Genomic DNA, 21,279 nt, shown 5'->3' with positions numbered 1-21,279 from the left:
ATCTAATAAACAAAAGCCGTTTATTATTAGCTGTGGATTTATTTCTCCTCTTTCGCTCTCTTTCTATGTGTGTGTGTGTGTGTGTAAGGAGTTATTTAGACGTTCACACACACACATTGACGGCAATCTCTTAGGATTGGCAATACATAAAACCCAAAAGCTGCGGCTTTAACTAAAAACAAGCGCAGTCTAGTCGACACACATGCATACGGAAATGTTATCATAAGTTATGGCACAAGTTTTATAGCGCACAGCACACAGTTGTGGCTAATACACTGCGCGAAAAATAATGTGCAAATAAATTAAAGCCGTGAGCTGCATTTGCAAGCTGACAGTTTTAAATGCGCTGCTAAGCAGTTGCTAAAGCGTTAGCTGCTCTATGTGAAGTAAAGCAGTTTAGCTGAACGAGCGCACACAAAGCAGAAAGCAGCTGATATTGCTTAGGCAAAACTAAAGCAGTTAAGTTGGATCACAAATGAGCGAAGCAGTTGATAGCTGCCGTTTAGTTGCATGAGCGAAGCAGTTGAAGCTGTTTAGTTGAATGTGAAGCGCAAGTTGAATGAGCAGTTGATATTGCTTTAGAAGCAGTAAAGCAGTTTAGTTGAATGCACCACATACATAATTATATATTTGCTCACGATGCGTCATCAAATGCCAGTGAGTGTGTGTCTGTGACTTTAATATGCAATGCTCAAATATTTAAGCTAAATATTTATATTTAAACCAACTCAAAGCGTCGCCTCTTGCTTATTAATTACTCTGGCTTGTCAACTTGGCATCAATTAAGTCTTGTCGCTCACGGTGTATTAGTTTACTCGTCTGTTATCAACACATAGGCATCATTGCCATTTAAATACATGCAGTAGCAGTGGCATGTGTGTGGCTGTGTGTGTCCTTTGGAATGTTCGCCTCTGCCATGTGAAATTTTAGCCTTTTGCCGCAAGCGAACAACAACAGCCATAACAAGGCGTTATTTGGCCCAGGAGATGTGCAGACACTACAACGCGCGCTGTTCACAGGAAGTTCTCTGCTGTAGGTGTGTGTGTGCGTTAGTGTTGGTGTAAATACTAATGGAGCTAAAGTTACGTTTGTTTGCTGTTTTGCGGCAGGTGAAGCTGAAGCAGCAGCAGCAGCAGATGAAAGCCAAAAGCTGAGCTGATACCAGGACATTTGTACACGTACACACGATTAGATAGCAAGGACATGGCGACTAGTTCGCCGTACTACTCGCCGTTGAAACGAAACCTTAAGCGCCACACACAGCACATGCAGCTCATTTTGGCCAATGCCCAGACCCAGACCCAGACCCAGACCCCGAGCCAGACCCAACCCGAACACACAATGTTATGTAAGTTTTTGTTGTGTGCGCTGCTCTGCTTAAGGCGAAATGTAATTTCCTGTGACAAAATACAAAGCTAATCCCGACGCACACACATCGGAGCAGGCTAAAGCTAGTGCAAGTTTGGCCAAAGGATTTCGCACGCTGAGAACTTCGATACGTGCAACTTGCTGTGGCATTGTAGCAATAGGCTTCCATAGCAATAGCTTCAGCTTCAGTTGCAGCTGCCCCTTTGGCATTTTTGGCTGCTAACTGTGCCAAAATTTGGCAACATAAATCGAAAGTTGCAGCGCGCTGAGCTTTACTTTGATTTCTCAGGTGAGCAAAGCTTGCGGAAAATGTATTTTTAAAACAAGTATTATTTTTGTTTTGTTTTCTAAATAAATTGTACTTACAAACATAAGTTTTAAATAAAAAAGCAGCAAATAACTTTGTTATGAAATTCAATAAATGTGCCTAAAATAATTTTAAGCTCAGCCTGAAGGCATTTGTTGCTCTGGCTATACCAATTGTACCAAAGAATTTAATTCTAGGCTACAATTAAAATAAATAAAATAATTTTAAGCTATTGTACAGAAGAAGAATTTTAGCTTGCAGTTAATTGCTGCGGACACAAATAAGTTGTCATAAGTTAGACTCGAGCTACTAATTGCTATTTAGTTTATTTAATTGTTAGCATAACTTGCTAAATTGTAAGTTGCTCAAACTTAGTGGAGAATAGATATCCAACTATTTTATTTGTTCTATATAAATCCTTGCTCTAAATTTTGAGTTTAAACTTTTGTTATTAGACGCAGCATATTTTTCAATAACTTTCAGTTTACTTTCATGCTATTTAATGTTATTTATTTAATTGTTAGCTGGCCTAGCTAAAATTTAATGCTCGCCTAGCTTGGCTTTATACACATTTTGGTTGATTTGGCGGCTTGTAGCTTCTTCTTCTTCTAGCAGTTGCATTAGGAAAGGCAAACGAAGTTTGACTGCAAATGAAATCGGCAGCTGATTGAAACGCATTGACTGCTCTCTAGTTACATCTCCATCTCTCTCTCGCTCTCTCTCTCTCTCACTCTATTACAGTCTATTGCTGGCGCTGTCACACAATTTGAGCTTTGTGTTGGTTGCTCGCTCCACGAACGTGCATTACGCATAACTCTCTGCTATTCATTGGCGCTAGCTACAGCAGCCGCCACACCCCCACCCCCATCTCACACCCTTTGTACGCTCTATCTGGCGCTTTTGTGCTGTGCAGTTTGTTATGCCAAATGCGTAGTGACAGCAGAGCGGCATGTGCATGTCAGTCATGCCAACAAGTTGCATGTTGCCTGGCTCTGCTTTCGGCCTGGCTCAGTGCCTGCCTGCCTGGCTGGCTGCCTCATTGCTTGCCTGTCATTTTGGTCAAAGCCAAAGAGCTACGTTTTGTTTGCTTGTCACAACTTGTGCCCCACCCCCCACCCACCCCCTGGCTGCGCCCATCACTTGCTCTTGCTATTAATGTGCGAATTTTAGTGGCCTGTCAGCAAATGCAGCCGCATGCACTCAACACTTGCTCTTGTTGCTGCTATTCATAGGAAATTGTCATAGACGTGTTCGCTGTCAATCACACACACACACACAATGACAACAGATTTTCAAATTTCAATTTAATAACTGAGCAAATTCTTGAAGTGAAATTAAGTTCATTGCTTTGATAGTTTGTGTTAAAATTCTAAAATATTTATATTTAAGCAAATTCTCTGCTATTTACTACTAAACAATTTTTATTTTTTATTAAGCAATGTAAATCTATTTACAGTCACTTGAATTTCATATATTTTATTTATTAAGTGCAGTGTATTTTTGTGTATATTTATTTTGGTATTTCTTTGTGCCGTTTCAATAAATTTATTGCTGCTATTTTAATAACAAACTTGAGCTACTTTGTTAAATTTTGCAAACGAAAAATTCGTAGCATTTTGCTTTGTCTCTAAAAATTTTATAGTTTTGCTTTATAAACTTGTCAAGTATAAATATTTGCATGCCAAAGAATTGCCTAACATTTAGTCAAAGCTAACGTAAATACTTTATTTTATTTTAATTTGCACAACTGTCTCAATTGTCAAATTTCTGTGTGTTGTGAATTGATGGCAAATTTGATTTCATTTAGTATTATGCAGCTGCTCCCAATGCACAAATCGAAAGCCACACAAGCATGACAACCAATACATGTGCGTGTGTGCGTATGTGTGTGTGTTTCAATTTAAACAAATTTGTATCACGCGTATTTTTGCAATTGTTATATTGTCAATTGTTGTTTGGTGTGCGAGTCAGAGGCCACTTTATTATTTAGTTTGTCAGAGTTGCCACCTGCACTCGAGCGTGCAACACAAACGTGTGCGTGTGTGTGTGTGTGTGTGTGTGTTGCACTCATGCATAATGGCTGGACAAACGTTTACAATTGCCGAGCAGCATTGGATTTCCGCACGCTGCGGCCATTTGTGTTGCATTTGTGGCAAGTGAGCGGGCATGGGCAACTGGGTCTGTTCCATGATTGAAAAACGTGCCAGTTGCACTTGCGCTTAAGCTCAGGCAAGCGCAGCTTAAATTGCAAATGCGCTGCCAAGCCAGCAGCTCAGCCATTTTAACAATTACGTAATTTATTTTAACTGTGTCAAATCCACGCCGATCGACAAATTGCAACAATTTCTTGGCAAACGTCTGTGCATTGCCCCAAAATCCCAAACCCATTTGCAATTTGTTAACGTCGTCTGCATCCGCAACGCAGAGACGAACATACGAGTGTATGCTTGCCACATGTAGCAAGCTGCACGTCAGGCTAACTGACATTGCCACGTTTTGGGGCCTGCAATTAACCACAGTGTGCTAATTAATTTGCTCATAATTGATGCGATTATGCGTTTCATTTGTGCCACCAGCAGCAGCCCGAACTTGCCCCCAAACAAAAGCAACAAACTGCCGCTCAGCGACAGCTGCAGCCCAAGCCAAGCGCCCAACCTCCCACTGACAGACAGACAGACAGGCAAACAGCAAAAGAGTGTGTGCGAGCGAGAGCGCGCTAGTCTCAGTGGTCACTTGTCCATGTGGAAATCAAGCAACATTGCCACAAGGCAAAAAGGCAACGAGCCAGTCGGGCAGCCTGCAAAACATTTATGCCAAAAGTGTGTGGCGGCATATCTATGTACTTTTGTGTCTGCCACATCGCTTGTTGCATGCCACGCTGCGTTTGCCTTTAAGCTGATTTGTCGCCGTTGCTTTTTTTTTTCGGCTGCTGTTAACGATAACAACTTGCCACCGCTGCTGGACAATTGCAACATGCAACAAGCCTTGCGTTTGACTTCATAACGCGTGCACCACCCACTCACCATCGATAGTCACACCTAAAGCTATTCGAGTCTCCCTCTCAGTTGCACAGCTTTTGAAATTTGCACACAAATTTGCACAAAAATGCCAAAAACATCGAGAACAGAACACAGCTATGCACTATACTCTTTCCCTCTCTCTTTCACTCACTCACTCACTCTCTGTCTCTCTCTTGTGGCAAATGCCTGCTGCTACTTTGGCTCTTAATGTTGCTGTTTGTCAATTGCCTTGTTGTTAGCTTAGCTTATACCCTGTTTGGCTTTAAGCAACAGCAAAAGCAACACAAACTGCAAGATTAAAATTCATATAAAGTGCCAAATTGTATTCAATGCGTTTTAACATTTTGGCAATTAAGACTAGTTAACTACTGAGCATATGTGAAAGTGCATTAATTTTAAGAAATCGTTGCTCCAATTCACTGCTAATACAAGCTGAATAAATGTCAAACCTATGTACTATATTTAAAATGTATATGTTATAGTATGTTAACTGACTTATATTTGTGTTTGATTTGCTTTCGTTTAGTATTTGGCGCTAGTAAAAGCAAAAAACTACAGCTGACGCTTAAACTTTGCAATTCCCAGTTAAGTTTTCTACAACTAAAAGCGTTTAGTATTTAATATATGTTAAGCTCTTGCAATTTAAAATACACAAGTTATTAAAGACACGCATATTTTAGTCGAACTTCATTCATTCAAACAACTTGTTTGTCTAGTTTTCTTTTCTTTCCATCAGTCTATCTAAAACTATGTCAAATCAGCTGCTGCTTTGATGCAACAAGCAATGATTTAAATGAATTGACTAAAGCGTTATCGTATTCCGATATATAAACGCTGTACATAAGCTTCCAAATTAATGTGTTGTTTAAACAAAATGTAGTGCCAATTGGAATTATTTTACATGTCGTTAAAATCAAAACTAATTAAGGCTAGTTGCCGCTTATATCTGCAGGCTTTTATCTAAAGGATATCTATATAGCTCATATATATAGCACTGCTATATTCGACTGTGTGTGGGCTGATTGGGGGAGCGCCGCCTCTGTCTCTGTTTTTCTAGTTTTGTGCACAGCGAGCGGCGCCTACAAGCATGCAACACTTTTTGGCAGCACACATATTTTCATTTGCAGTTTGACTGCGTGTGTGAGTGTAAATGCTAGTACTATATACTGTAGTTGCTGTTGTAGTTTAGCGGGTACTTACCATTTAGAACATGCACACGCACACTGGCAACATCTGCATTGGAGGGTGCACAGGAATATTTACCGGAATCGGCCAGATCTGCATTCTGTATAAGCAAAAATGAGGTTGTCACATCGCCCTTTTCGGTAATTACCGACACGCCGCCTCTTGATGAATCATAATTAATGACCTGCAAATGCAAAACAGAGAGAGAGCATGAGTGTGTTATATAGTAAGTGCACGTATTAACAACAGCGACAGAATTTGTATAGGGGGGAGGGAGCAACTCTTGTCATATTAATGAGAGAACAATGGCCCAACTGCTTGCTACGCTTATTTTGAATGGGGGGAATGCTCTTGCTTGCTGGCAAATAATAATGAGCGTAGCCAGCTCTACCGTTCTACGCTTTTGTTTATTTTTTCGTCTGCTTTTTTTTCATAAATGTGTGTGTGTGTGTCAGCTGCGCTTGACTGACGTGACAAATCAGTGACATGTCAACGCGTTAGAAATGTGTTTAAAATTGCAATTTTAATTGGTTTTTGATAATGGGCAAGAGCGAGCGAGTGAGTGAGTGAGTGAGCGGGCGACTGTTTAAAGTTCGCTTAGCAAGCGATACAATGAAACGAGCGCATAAGCGAACGCAAGAGAATGAGCAAATTATGTTAATCAAGTATACGCAGCATAGTCTGCTGTCTGCTGAGTTGAGCAGCAGGTCAAGCAAATGTCGGTCGCATATTGACTAAAACAAATGCCGCCCCCAGGGCAGAGGTCTACATATAAGGCTAAGGTCAACTGACTGACATTAACACATCGTGTCACTGATGAAGCAATAAGGCGAAGCGAAGCAGCTGCTCTGTGCTCTGCGCTCTATTCGATTCACTGCAAAGGACACGCACATTATTTGCTTGCCACTGTAATCTTAACTAATCGACGGCATTTGCAATAATATGAAAAATGTAACAGACTCGGGCAGCGAATAAAAGTTTTGTATTTACGCATTAGTATTTGTAATAAGCTGAAAGACAAAAGTTTTGCTTGTTCCACAAAGACAACACAAAGTTGCAGATTAAATACCCTAGATAGAGAGAGAGAGCGAGAGAGACTAGCGACTAATTATGTTAAATGCAAATATCATCATAATTAATGACAGCAAAGTGACCCTAACATATATCAAAGTAATAAATTTTAGCGCTTTTATAGCTAAATAATGACGGCTCATAATTTTCAACTCAAACCTGTGCAATAAATGCTGTTACTTTAGCGCTTTTATAGCTAAATAATGAGTTGACAATATTTGAAGCTTAATATATATCAAGCTATTTAACGTTTTTATAGCTAAATGACTTGACAACATTTTTAAAAGCAACTTTTAGTTAACTTTAGTACTGCTTGCCACGCTTTACAGTTATAATACCCTTTTGTCAGTGAGCGCCTTTTCTCTATATATGTATAAAAGACAATCTCATTGTGTGGCAACTTTTTGTCAAAAATGAAAACTTTGGCTATTAAACGTTAAGACCCATTCACTTGGCTTGCCTATCAGCATAAATATGCTATTTGTATTGTAGTTACTTTTACTACTATTGTTGTTGTTGTTGTTCGTTGTTGTTGCTGCTGCTATTGGCAATTGGCAGACAAGCTGACACCGATGCGCATTGTTCAAGATTTTGTCGGCTGGGCATTAAAAATTTAAACACACTTTTATTTATGTTCAACTGCAACGCTTCGGATTTTACGGCTCTTGACAATAAAGTAAATAAAATATTTGGGCTGCGCACTCGCAATTCGATTTATATGCCACTTTAAACGCCGTAAATGACCACAGAACAGTGTGCAACTGCCACTTGCCACAAAATTCATTTGCTCTTCAAATGTGAAAAAAAGCTGAGCAAAGTAAATGCACTGTTAAAATTTTTTATACTACAATATGTCAGTCAGTCAGTCACAGCTGCGGCGCTGCAGCGCTTGACAAAGTAGCAGCAGTGGCGCCACATGCTGTGGCAGCTCTTAAAGCTCCACGCAATTGCAGCTCTAAAGACTTGAGCTGAGCCTGAGTGGGGCAGTTTATATGAGCAGCGTGGCTAATTCCACTTCAGTTGTTGAGCGAACGTAACTTTCAACAGCTGTTGTATAGCATATTTATGCGATTAAGGAGCGCCGCTCTCCCCCCCTCCATTGCTCTCTTGCCACTAACGCGCAGCCAGAGAGGGTTGCAAGCGAAGTTATGTTAAAAGATTTGTGCATAAATTGGCAAGAGATGCGAGATTGCATTTCTTAAGTTGATAAGAAATGATAGTAGTGCTAGTAGCAAAAGAGTAATGGAGTAGAAAATATTAAGAAAAAAGCAGCAGCTGAAAATAGTAGTAGTAGTAGTAGAAGAATTAGAAGCAGCTGCAAATAGTAGTAATAGAATTAGAAGCAGCTAAAAATAGCTGAAAATAGTAGTAGTAGTAGTAGTAGTAGTAGTAGTACTAGAATTAGCAGTAGCTGAAAATAGCAGTAGTAGTAGTAGTAGTAGTATTAGCAGCAGCTGAAAATTGTAGTAGTAGTAGTAGTAGTAGAATTAGCTGTAGCTAAAAAGAATGCAAGAAATGAAAGCAGAGCAGGCAAAGAGTAGCAGTAGACTAGAAAAGTAGTAGCTATACACAAGTAGGGCATAAAGTAGTAGAAAAGATATTTGTTGTAAAGTAATGCAGTGAAAAGTGTAGCATTTTAAAGGTAATAGAAAACTTTAGCAGTGACTGAGGTAGAAAAGTAGTAATAGAATAGAAGAAAATAGTAGTAGTTGGTAGCTGATCCAGGAAAGAGTCATACAAGTAGTTTAATATAATAAATGGTAGTAGCTAGTGTGCGAATCAGCAAATAGTATTGAATAATAAATAAAGTAGTAGCACAATAAGCTTATGGCTCATTTAGTAAAGCAGTAGACTTCGTATGATTTCCGTATGAGGAACAGCAGCAACTTAAGCTGAACTAACACTAAGCAAACTAACAAATGCCGCTGGCAACTCTTTGAGCCACCCTCGTTTTTTGTTAGCACAACATATGCCAAACAAGCCCCGCGGCGGAAATGTCCGCCAAGAGGAAGTTAAGCTGGGCACATGAGTGCCGAGCCGAGAGCGCACGGAAATATGTAACACGTTAATTACAATTAGCGAGCGGAAGTGCGAGCAGCAAAAAAATATAAATAAATAAACTACGAAAAAAAAAAGAGTAATGAGGCAGCTACGCAAGGTGTTGCATATAGAATTTTAGCATAAGCGAGTTGAAGCTGGTCGACTAGGGCGAAGGCAACAGCCGGCAGTGCATCAAGTTAGTTTATCCATCCATTAAACTAATTAACAGCAAATTTGCATGGATCGTAAATAATCCGTGTGCAGTCGCTGGGCAAGGTCTTGCTTGCAACTTGCGGCGTGGCACACACACATAGAGAGCGCGTTGGCTGTGGCGCCTGGCGGCAAGTGCAAGGATTTTAATTAGAAAATTCCAGCAAGCAGTTGCCGCCGTTGCCTGCGACAACAACAAAAACTCGCTGCCAGTTGGCAGCGGGATTTGTGCACTTTTAACACGTTTGTCAGCCAAGTTTAGAGCAGCTTGGCCAGCTGCTTGCCTGCGTTTGTTTTGGCTTTTGCATTGCAATTAGCCATAGCCGTAGCCGTGTGTCCTGCAACTTAAGCTTGCATTTAATGCAGCGCAATTAGCCAAGCTGTTTATACAGCTCAGCGTGACAAGAAAAAAAAAAAACAAAGTATACAACTAATTGACAACAAGCTGTGACAATTGCGCGCGCGTTCTGCCACTTGCAACATTGTGTGGCAACATTACACATTGCGTGTCGCCATAAGACGCCATTGAACCAGTTCGCTTGGCTTGGCTTATACTCAAGCCTTAATACGTTGCCGTTTGCCTTGTGACGTTGCCGTCGCCGTCGCCGTCGCCGTCGCCTTTGCGCTGATTTACTCATTAAAATACCAACAGCTGACACTTTAAATAATGTCAACATGCCTCGCTGCACAGTGGGACGTGCAGAGCGAGCGACTGCGACTGCAGCTGCGGCAACTTGGCGTGCGGCAATGTCACTTGGCATTAAGCAACGGATTTTATGTTTAAACACAGGCAACGTGATAAGGCTCAATGCCAGGCAACAAATTACAATTGTTGATATGTTTGCTTAATAAATGGGCGCCCCCAACGCTGTTGTGTATAAGAAACAAATATGATGGCAGTGCGTTGATAAAAGTACTTAAAGGATTTATAAGCAGCAAGGCAGCGGCGTGGACAGAAAGGGATGCAAAATTAATGTTAAATTGTTAAATTATTAAATAAATTTTTACTACGTTTGTGATTGTTTTATTGCTGCAAATTAAGCAACGCTTAGAGCCAAGGCTGCGTATGTGTTATATGCACTGCTTGCAGACAATTTGCACTGCTTCCACGCGTGCAGTTCTTGAAGTAACAAATTTTTAATTGTAGTAAATAAAAATAAGCAGCTATTTCAGTGTTTGTTGTCCCCCCCTCTATATAATAAACTAACTACGCTCATGATATGTCAAGTAGCTAAACTTTGTGGTTTTGCTTGAGGCATAAAGGCCAACGGCCATGCCAAGATCTTGATAGTATTTGAAACTAGAGCTTGTAAAAAATAAAATAAATGTGAACTTTTAATTAAAGTCAAATATTTTGTGAAAAACTTTCTGTAGGCGTCTTCAAAGCAAATAGTTAAATGTCTAAATGGAGCTTGGAAATCAAACTGATGTGCGTCATATAAGAAATTTAGTTTAATGTTGATAAAGTTGTAAACAAATATTAAGTACTTGACTGGCAAATAAAAAATGTGTATTTATAGAAGTAGCAACTACGCTTGGCTTTCAATTTAAACGACTTTTAATTAAAGTCAAATAAAATGTGCATTTTGTTGTGCAAACTTTTATGAACTGAAAGTAAAGTTGACTGGTTTGAACGCTGACTGGGGGTGGGTGGGGGGCACTTCAAACGAAACGCAAGGCAGCAGCAGAAAAATGTGTCAGGCCAAATGTAACAATAAAGTTTAATTACCTCCTCGTGATGATACCAGAATATGTAGGCCGGCGGTTCGGGGCTGAACTTTACAGTGCAAGTGAGATTTATGGTGCTGCCTTTATCAACGTGAAGGTCAGGTCCGCCAAGTATGGTAGCCGTTGGCACTGTCAACAGCCAAAAGCCGACGAGTCACCCGAAAAAAAAGCAAGAAAACACACACAGAGGGCATACAGTTAGTATAGATAGAGTAGCATAAGTAGCAGTCGCAGCAGCAGCAGCAGCAAAGTGCTGTTAAACAAAAAGAAAAAAAAAGTGAGCAAGGCAGACAGCGTCGAGCCTTGCCCATTGAGGCTGGGGCTGCTGCTGCTGCTGCTGCTCACTGACACTGTAGAATAATAAACTACGAGATAAAATGAAATTATTGTCGTATAAAAAAGTACGACAGCGCACTCTTCCAGCTCCTTCGTTGTGCGCTTGGCTGCTTTTAGTTCCAGGGACCTTTCGACATGCTTGTCGTTGTGCGTGTTGCTCACTCGTTTGCTGTATGTAATTTATTTGCTCAACAACTTCTTTTTTTTTTTTGCTTCTCTTAGTCGCGCATTACTTTGCTGCTTTTTATTTGTATTTGCGTTGAAGCCAAATGTCCTGCAGCCGCTCAAGCTACTGCTTGCCGCTCTGCTATTGTTATTTGTGACAAATGCTTGATTTTTTATGAAGCTCTCCAACTCCCACACCAACTCACCTACAACATTGAGACGCACGAAATAACTGCGCACGGGCTGCGTTGATATCTGACATTCGTACATGCCCGCATCACGTTTCTGCGCCCATTTTATCTGCAGCGTCCAGTCATCGGTGTCCTGATGATGTGTGGCCTGAAACCGCTGATCGGATGTGTATGTATACGAGCCCACTGTCAATATATGTATATCACGATGACGTATCCAGGATACCTGCGGCACAGAAGAGAAAAAAGCAAAGATAGTCAGTGAGCAAAAAAAACGAAAACAAATACCACATGAGCATGAAATGGCCACAAAAATGTCAATCAAAGAAGCTTGTTAAAGTAAGATACCCAGCTAAAGGGGTAAGAGCGATAGCTGCTTTTATTTATGTGAGTGTCTTTTTTAAAAAACTGTTAACCTCACATAGGCGTGGCCAGCATGTAGAGTAGCGACGGCAGCTTAAGCTTCTTTACAATAATTTAAGCATAATTTTTTAATGTTTATGCCCAACACATTTTTATGCTTATTATTATAAATATTTACTATGCTTTTGACTGCTTTAAATAAACTTCTTTACAATCATTTAAGCATAATTTTTTAATGTTTATGCCCAACACATTTTTATGCTTATTATTATATATATTTACAACGCTTCTTTGCAATATTTTAAGTATTATTTTTTAATGTTTATGCAGTACACATTTTTTATGCTTATTAAATAAATAGTAACTACGCTTTTGACTGCCAGCAATGCACATAAAGCAACGCTTAAGGCCAAAGCTGCGTATGCTTGTTATGCACTGCTTGCGCTCAGTTTGCGCTGCTTGCGTTCTGTTTGCACTGCATGCGCACTGCTTGCAGTGCGTGCTTGCTGCTCAAAGTGTGTTGAACAGCTTGCAAACTGTTTGCTGTTGTTTCTTGGCTTTTGCTTAATTATAAACAAAAGTTTTTAAGTAGTTGGTGGCGTTAAGTTCTGCTGCACACCTCAGCACGCGCTCGTTCGTTCAACTATAAGTTTTTGCCTTAAGCCTTGTTTGGCAAATGTAAAATTATAATAGTCTCTGCATTTGGCAAACTGCAATTTGTTTAGTGCGTGCATTTAATTATACAATTTGTTGTTAGACTTGACTGCAAAATACACTCGAGTATCTTTATGTGCGTGTGTGTGTGTGTGTGTGTGTAATGCATGTCGACAAGCGCTGACAATCAACAAACATTTTACGCAACAAATTAAAGCGTAATTAACAAGTGCATGCTGTGCGCTACTTAAACGTCTGACCTCACACACACACACACACATACACACGCATTGCATGTCCTGCTTGCTGCTGTGGTGTTTGGTTTACTTGCTGCTGTTGCTGCAAGTGCTGTTGACGCGTGTGGCGAGCGCAATTTTCACCAAATTGTTTAAATAATTTCACGCTCAAATGCAATTGAAAGTGTGTGTGTGTTGTGTTTGTGTGTGTGTTAGCTGTGTGGCTAGAAATTAAAAGTTGCCTGCTAACTGCGCTCACTGCTGTTGACTGCAAATGCTTCTAATGCCACGCCTACACATAGGGGCGTGCTGACTGCTGTTGTTGGCACATTTGTGTCAAGTGCCTGTTGCTGTTGTTGCTGCTGCTGCTGCTGCTGGGCGCGTGCTTAAACTTTGTTGGCTTTTGGCAGCAGCCAACACCAACAGCAACAGCAATTTTTGGCGCATTGTTTTGTTTGCCTTTGAGGCGGCTCTCTCCCCCCTCCTCTTGGGCGCTTAATGAGCGTTCGAATCTCTTACACTTAATATGCTGTTTGACCTCTTTTAACCTGCGCTCCCCTCTCCAGTGTTGGCTGCTGCACGCGCCGTCTCTTTTATGCAGCGTGATTAATCGCGCGCACTTTCGTTGTCTAATTATTCATAAGCTCGTCCGTCACTTTCACTTGTTTGCCCTGACAAAAGCCAAAGAGCAAAAGAAAAGAAAAAACTTGTCACGCTTTGGACACTTGAACATTTCATTAAACAGCAGCTAAGCAAAAATATGTTAACAAATAAAATTTCGCATACAATTTGTAAGCAGCTGGGCGCCTCAACTTGTAAGCCAGTGTATTTTTTTTAGACGCAGGCGGATTAGTCGCAACTTGGCCGCAGGTTCTGCTTTTCATTTTGCACGTTTCTCTGTTTTTGTGTTTTTTTGCAATTAAAGCAGATAAACAAAAAGCCAAAACAATAGCATACAAAATATAAGTATTTATAAAGAAAACAAAATAAAGAAATTGCCAACAGACAAAAACAACTTAATGCCAACTTAGGACCAAGACCAGTCCAGCCAGCCAGCCAAAGGTTGCCAGGCCAAGCGGGCCACAAGGCAATAGCAACAGCAACAGCAACAAAACTTGGCATTGACTTGGGCGTGTAACTAATTAAAAATTTTGCCGTCATGCTAGGGGAATTACAAATTTCTTTTCGCTGCTGCTGCTGCTGTTACACAGTCGAACAGGTTGAACAACAACAGCAGCAACACGCTTGAAGAAGCGTAACAAAAGTTAAGCCAATAGCTAGGTGCATGGGAACTAGGCGCTGTCATTGCTTGTTTAATGACAAAAAAAATAATATATATATATATATATGTTCGCATTGCAGGCATGTCAAACATTGCTGAGCTGGTAATTATATTTTCACTTTGGAGTTTACAAGTTTTTTTTTTTTGCTGAGATATTTACTTGACAACTCGATAAGAGCTCAACTTTTGATCTCATTTGAATTCTGAGCTAAAAAGCTGCACAGCTGCTTTTAATTTAAAAGGGGCCTATAATTTATTAGAGCTTTAAGCTGAATGAGTTAAATACAAATTGAATTAAGAATATTTATGGTACATCTAAATGAAAAATACACTTTCAATGCTATGTTGTCAAAGTCTAAGCTCTAACTATTGTTAGTGCTAAAAAGAATGTCAAGTTTAATAAAGAATTAATAACTATAGAACGCGTTAAATTTTAAGAAATTTTTAAATAAATATATTGCATTTCTTTTTCATTTACTTAGTGCCATTTATCTAAGCCCTAATGACTTTTAGTCAGACTTTCAACTACTAAAAGATTCAACTCGCATTAAAGTTAATAAATTTAATCTAACTGCAAAGTTTCAAATTTACTGAATGCACAATATTTGCAGGTCCGGACCATTAGTATTCACTTTTTAAGAATTGTTATTTGATATCGGCTTTGTCTACTCACCGTTTTGTTGGCCAAATTGCGTACGCGGCAGCTGAGATAGGCGGACTTGCCCATGAGGGCGGTAACATTGCGCGGCGTAGACGGATCAAAATATGGCTCCATCCATTTGGGATGCGTATAAGCGACGGTGGGCGCATGAGTGGGCATCAGGCCCATATCCATGCCATAGCCAGTGTCGATGGCAGCGCCAATGCCAGACCCAATGCCAGCTGTTGTTGTATGCTCGGACAAAGTATTGTAGCCATCGATGGGTCCATGAACGCCGCCATTGGTGGTAGCTATAAAAAGAGAGAAAGAGAGAGACGAGTACATGTAAATGAAAGTTGAAAAGTTCACAAAGCTGCAAACTAGAGTGCAACAAATATGAAAAACTCGTTGCCGAAAGTGCGGCGCAACAAATTGTTTTTTATTGCAAACACACACACACACACATAGAGAGTAAGAGCAAGAGAGTTGTAGAGCAAAATAGTTGCATAGTTTGTCGCTATAAATCAGAAACAAAATGCATGCGTCTGTCCGTCTGTCGCTTTGACTTTAGACATGACAAAAGTTAAAAGTTTGTTCATTAAAGCTGTCGCTCTAGTCCTGGAGCGGGAGCGAGAGCTGGAGCTAGAGCTGCGGTGGTCAAGGTGCAGCTTTTAGTGAACAGCAGCACGACTTGGCAACTCTTTAGTTGCAATTTAGAAATGAGCGTTGGGCAAAGTGCATTACAACGAAACCACCAAGAGAGACAGACAGACACTATGAAGGGCTAAGGCGCATCAGCAATGCTAATGTAAGAGCGAGAGAGAGAGCGAGAGCATGCAGCATGCTGTGGCAACCTTCAAGCGTGTGAAGTGTTTGCGGTTAGCAAGTACAAGTGCACACACACACACGCATACGTGAGCGTAAAAACGGAATTGTGTCACTGCTTACATCATGAGACACACACACACACATGTGTGTGTGGCTCACCACAAGCGCCTATGCATATGTCTGTCTGTCTGCCTGTCTCTGTGTGAAAGTCGAGCTCATGGTTATGCAAAATATTTGCACTCAAATCATATTTCAAGGATTAAAAACTTGCATTTATTCAAAAATACTATTTTTCCACTTGCACACCCACACACTGAGCGCTCACGCTTCATCTCTCTCGCTCTCTCGCTTAACTTCAGCTTCATTAAACAAAAGGCAAGCGCACGCCCTTTTTTATGGGCGTGGTGTACACATATGTGCGCCTGATAGATGCTTAAGCTCAATATGCTTAATGTCTGTGCCGCACACACACACACACACAGGCATACGCATAAATATTGCAATTCACTTCGCTTGCAGCTGTGCACTCAATGCCCGCAAATGTATGCTATGCTTTTTATTCAAGCAGCCAATGCAACTGCCGCATGGCCCCAAATGCGAGCTTAAAGCCATCATGGCTCTTACTTTTAAATGCATGCGATAGCGCATTTATTCAATTGGCTTCCAGACTGCGCGCATTTGTGCGATGACTTGGCGTTTTAATTTGACGCGTAGGCGTGGATAGGCCAAGGCGTCAAGCAATTAACACGCCGAAATATACAAAACAAAAAAACTTTCGTGCTGTCATTTTGGCTTACGTTAATTTGTTGCGTTACGTAACGTGTAACGTGTGTGTGTGTGTGTGTGTGTGTTTGCAATACTTTGAACCCTCGCGCGCATTTCTATGAATTTTTCGGTGTTGCTAATTGCCTGCCTCGCGGCCATTTAGTTTAGCACATTTAATTGCCTTTTGCCTTTAATTTGCCACACGCCTTGCGTAATTAAAAATCAACATGCAAGAGCAAGAGCAAGAGCAAGAGCATTGAGCCTCACTCATTGAGTGAGTGAGTGAGTGCCCTTGGCCATGTCTAAACGCTGAACTTGCCATTAATTTGATGTTAATGCAACATGACGCGCACAAATTCGCAGCAATACGGTGCGTATGCGTGTTCTCATGAATAATGATGCCCTTTGACATTGTCTAAGCTATTTTATGCGTGGCGCATCGTGAGTTCGCTGGAAAATCAAATGAACAGTCAGCCGCACAGACAGTTTGCTGCTGCTGCTTCAGCTTGACACCTCACTAAACTGAAAGCTGGACAAGCGAACGCATATGGAAGTTGACTGGCATCTCAACACGACTCCAACCACTTAACCACTCAACCACTCAGTTACTCATTTATTTATGAAACTCCTGGCACACACTGCCGCTTGCAGTCAGTGGCGTGCCGTGTCGTCGTCGTGCGCGGCTTTTGTGTTGTGCCCACAATTTATGATACTCTGAACATGGCGCTAGTCTAATTAGTTGACTCGTTAAATTTGTCAAAAGATTTGTAGACACTTCCGCGCAATAGCAAATAGCCCAGTTGCCCAGCTTTATGGCAAAAGCTTCGAGCAGCAGCAAGTGGAATAGGCAGTGATAACATTTTTAGTCGTAGAAAGAATGCATAATATTTATAAATTTGTATTTTATGTATTAACAATTGCACAAAATATTTATATTTGAATAAATATAAAAATTCTCTATGCTTTGGGCTTTGACATTTTTGTTTATTTTTTTTTATAATATTACTAAACAAAATGCTGTCGCCAACATCATTGCTAGCTCATAATTTTAATTATTTGTTAGCTCTTTATAAATAAATAAATGTTGATATTCAAGCTTGAAACAACAAATTTATGTGTATAAGAAATTGAAGCACAAAAATTGCAAACGATGCGCAAATATTTAAACTTTTGTCAAGAGTTAGGCGCAAATATTTTTGAAATTAAATGTGCGCTTAAATTATAAGTTTGTTAACAAATTTATTAAAGTAAAGCGCTTTTAAATTCAAAGCGTATACAATATTCTTGCGAGCAAACTCAATTTCCCAGTCTCATTTTGCTTACAGCGCTGGCGTTGAAAAGCGCGCTGTGTGGCTGGCGTCTTAATTAAGCTTAAATGATGCTGCAAAATTTATTTCATTTCGCACTCGAGGCTTGCACACTGTATATGAGTAAACCTATGCCACAAAGACAGAGAGAGAGAGAGAGAGAGACAGAGAGGGAGTGGGTGGGCTGGCATAAAGTCGACGTTTTTTTTATATTTCGATATGCGCGATATGCATATAAATTATCCAAGGCACAAAATTACAGGCCACATGGCGAAAATTGAAATGCGGCGCTTATTTTACACACACACACACACACATAAGTGTATAATCAAGTGGGTGTGTTGTCTCATATTTGTTTTCATCACGCTTCGGTTATCATTAATTTTAATGCGCTGCATTAATACACATCAATATGAAGGGCCGAAGTGCTTTAATTGTGTGCGCCTGATTAACTAGGCATATGTATCAGATGTCAATAATTTAAATATAAAATATGTGTGTGCGTATGCGTAATATACGCATGCCTACGCTAAGTTCAATGGCATGCACTGTGTGTTGGCTTTGAGACGAGAGCTGAGTCTTGTTATCTGCAACGTTGATTGACAACATTTTTGTGCTTGGGCTTTGTGAGTTGCTGTTGCTTGTTTGTTGTTTGTCTTTCTTGTAGGTCTGAGAAAACAGAGACAACGCATACTCTTGCATATAAGCAGCTCTTGTTATGAAATATTCGTAAAATTTCATACACAAAGTACAAGCAGCAAATGCCAATGTGTGTGTGTGTGTAAAGTTTATACAAGAAGTTGGGACTGGCTTTGAGTTTTGGCTGCCTGACTCTGGCAGGGCTTATCACCTCTGGCCTGGCGTTTTGCAGCTTATAATGAAGCATTGTTTGTTGCACACAAAGTTTTGCTCCACAAGAGGCAAGAACAACAGCAGCAGCCAGACTTGAAGCTAAAGAAAATCTAACTGGTTGCCCTCTCTCTCTCTCTGCTATGCATGTGTGTGTGACAAGATATTAAAACAATATTTACAAGGACTGTGCATGATAGTCAAGGCTTGTAACCGGTGTAAGCATAATAAACGTTGATATTGCTGCTTTGTCTGCTGATTAAAAGCAGTTGGCAACTATTTTATTATTGTTTTTACTAGCAGGAGAGGCCTCAGCTTTAATCTGCAATCAATGGCTTGGAAAAAAGGGTTGCGCTCGCTTTTTATGGCAACGTCTCATTTTAATTGCGTGTGCCGAATTTGAATTTATAGTTATTGCTTATACTCATAAATTTACGATTTTCGGTCGCACAACAATTTATGTTTATAGCTTTATATATGTATGTGTGTGTGTGTCTACTTATTGTTTGATTGCCAGGTGTCATGTGGTCTCTTGGCTTGTGCATAGGCAGCTTAATCAATCAGCAGCAGCAGCAGCAATAACAAGAGCTGCTCTGATTGCAAACCGCAATATAGACGCTTATCGTACATATTTTAATTGAGGCTCATACAAAGGACATATCATAGCACTCAACACACATACATGTAAACAAATTTGCCTGCAGGCTGCTGTTAACCACAAAAGGCAAACTCAATTGCATTTGCTAGTTTTATGCACATCAATACCCTATAAGCAATTATAGCTATAAAGGCATATTGAATGTAGCTAAGACCACTGTTAATTAACATAACACTGTTAATTAACAGCATAGCAGCTCAATAAATATTTATAGCAAATCATTGTCCACAATTTGAATTTTAATCTAAAAATAATTCGCCTTTATTGCAGTTTATTTTAAGTAATTGAGATTTATTCAAACTCTACGCTCAAGCTTCGCCTTGGCTACAGTTGCAACTGTAGCAACTGCGTATCTGGTTCGTTAAGCTGCCACAAAACTTGCAATTGCTACAGCTGTTGTGGCCGAGTCGGCTGTATAAAATATTAAATTCAAATGAAAATACAATAGATTTGTGTTACAGCTGCAATTCTTTTGTTTTTTTGTCGTCGTTGTTGTTGTTGTTGCTGTTGCAATGAAATATTTACAACAGCGCACAGCTGCTGGCAAAATGCAAACCGCATTGCCAAAGTGTAAACAAACTTACAATAAATCATTTTTTATAAATAATTTTCAGCAAATTGGGCAAATGGCCAACAGTAAGCTTGCAAAAAAAAATCAACGTAAAATGGCTAATGCCAAAGTCAAGCTGCAAACGTGGCCAACAGCAAAACTGCTGCAAAAATCAAAAACAAATAACGCACATGTCGCGCTTTGCGCGTCAACGATTTGACGGCTGCAGCAAATGGAGCGCGAAATAGTTGCATATACATTTGGGGGCGCCACCAGCAGCAACAACAACAAATAGAAAAAAAAGAGAAACAAACGAAAGTGAGAGGAGTAAGAGACAGCAAAATAGTAAAAAACAAACGTTGACGTGGCTTAGGGCTGCAGTTTTAAAGCTTAAGCGTCTATATCAATACTAAAAAAAAATAGTAAAAATTTTAAATTTGCAACTGTCGCAGTTTGAGCGTTTATATCAATAGAAATAATGCTATAATTAAATGAAATATTATTTTTAAATTTTAGTAGCTAGCACACCACTTTTAGTTATTATATTTAATATATAAATAAATATTTTGGTAAAGCTAAAATTGCTGCTGTTAGCAATAAGAATTGTGACATTTAGTTAAGCTAAACAAAATAGCAGCAGCTCAGCTCAGCTCATTGACAGCACTTTTGTTGACTTTTTATGGTAATGAATTTTAGCTGCATTGGTTAAAAGCACTAAAGCGATTATTACTTAAGTTTAACATACATTTTTAATAAGTTTTTGTTTTGTTAGTTGAATATATATTTCATTTTAATTTACATGAATTACAATTTGCTTTTGTAAGCTGCTTGTTGCTATAAAATTTTAATTTCTATTTGCAGCACAATTCTGTTTCCAGGAATTTGCTATTGAATTTTTTTGGAAACGTAACCAAAGGAAAAAAGGTTTGCAACTGCAACACTTTGTGCCACATGCAGATTCGCCGAAACGTATTTGCTGTTGCGTTGATTTTGTTTTTTTGTCATTTGGCTTGAAAAACTTGCAGTGACCAAAAGTGCTCTGCTGACATTTTCACTCCAAGCCCAGAGAGCGGTCACAAATGTGAGCTGCAAGTTTGATGGAGTGAGCAGATGGCACATGGCGAGTTGCATTTGGAGTTTTGTTGCAGAGCAAAAGACTTGAAAGTGCCAACTAGACAGTTCGCATGTGTGTGTGTGTGAGCCTGAGTGTCTGTCTCTATCTGCATCAGCTCTGGGGCTGTCGCTTTGCTTTATATAGTGGCACTTAGTGCCTGCTACTTAGTTGTAGTTAAGTTAAGTTGATGACTGTAACGTGTACAATCATTGCGTCAGTCACGTTTTGAATTGAAGAAATTCATCAGACTATTTCCATGACTAAGCATGCACTGCAGACTGATTTATATGCGTAAGCTCAAGCAGCGAGCGCATGCAATTTGTATAAAGACAGTGCCGCACTCACTCTCTTTGTCTCTCTCTCTCTCTCTCTGTCTCTCGTTGCTGGCAAACAAATCGATTGAATTAAATTG

At 39.9% G+C, this 21,279-nt stretch overlaps 1 protein-coding gene across 5 annotated transcripts in view; it reads right to left on the bottom strand.

The window, feature by feature from the left end:
- The window catches only part of LOC108600684, a 90,853-nt gene that overhangs the window by 24,118 nt on the left and 45,456 nt on the right, over nucleotides 1–21,279 (bottom strand). For all 5 annotated transcript variants that reach the window (XM_017988393.2, XM_017988394.2, XM_017988392.2 and 2 more), the window contains exons 4-7: nucleotides 14,830–15,107; nucleotides 11,637–11,847; nucleotides 10,931–11,058; nucleotides 5,896–6,064 (exon numbers count right to left, since the gene is read on the bottom strand). In XM_017988393.2, coding sequence (XP_017843882.1) covers nucleotides 5,896–6,064; nucleotides 10,931–11,058; nucleotides 11,637–11,847; nucleotides 14,830–15,107 — 786 coding nt within the window. The remainder of the gene's footprint in view (nucleotides 1–5,895; nucleotides 6,065–10,930; nucleotides 11,059–11,636; nucleotides 11,848–14,829; nucleotides 15,108–21,279) is intronic.

Source organism: Drosophila busckii, chromosome 3L (assembly GCF_011750605.1).
Source record: "Drosophila busckii strain San Diego stock center, stock number 13000-0081.31 chromosome 3L, ASM1175060v1, whole genome shotgun sequence".
Taxonomy (NCBI): Eukaryota; Metazoa; Arthropoda; class Insecta; order Diptera; family Drosophilidae; genus Drosophila; species Drosophila busckii.
The sequence above is the reverse complement of the archived record's forward strand: the minus strand, read 5'-3'. Positions and strand labels throughout refer to the sequence as shown.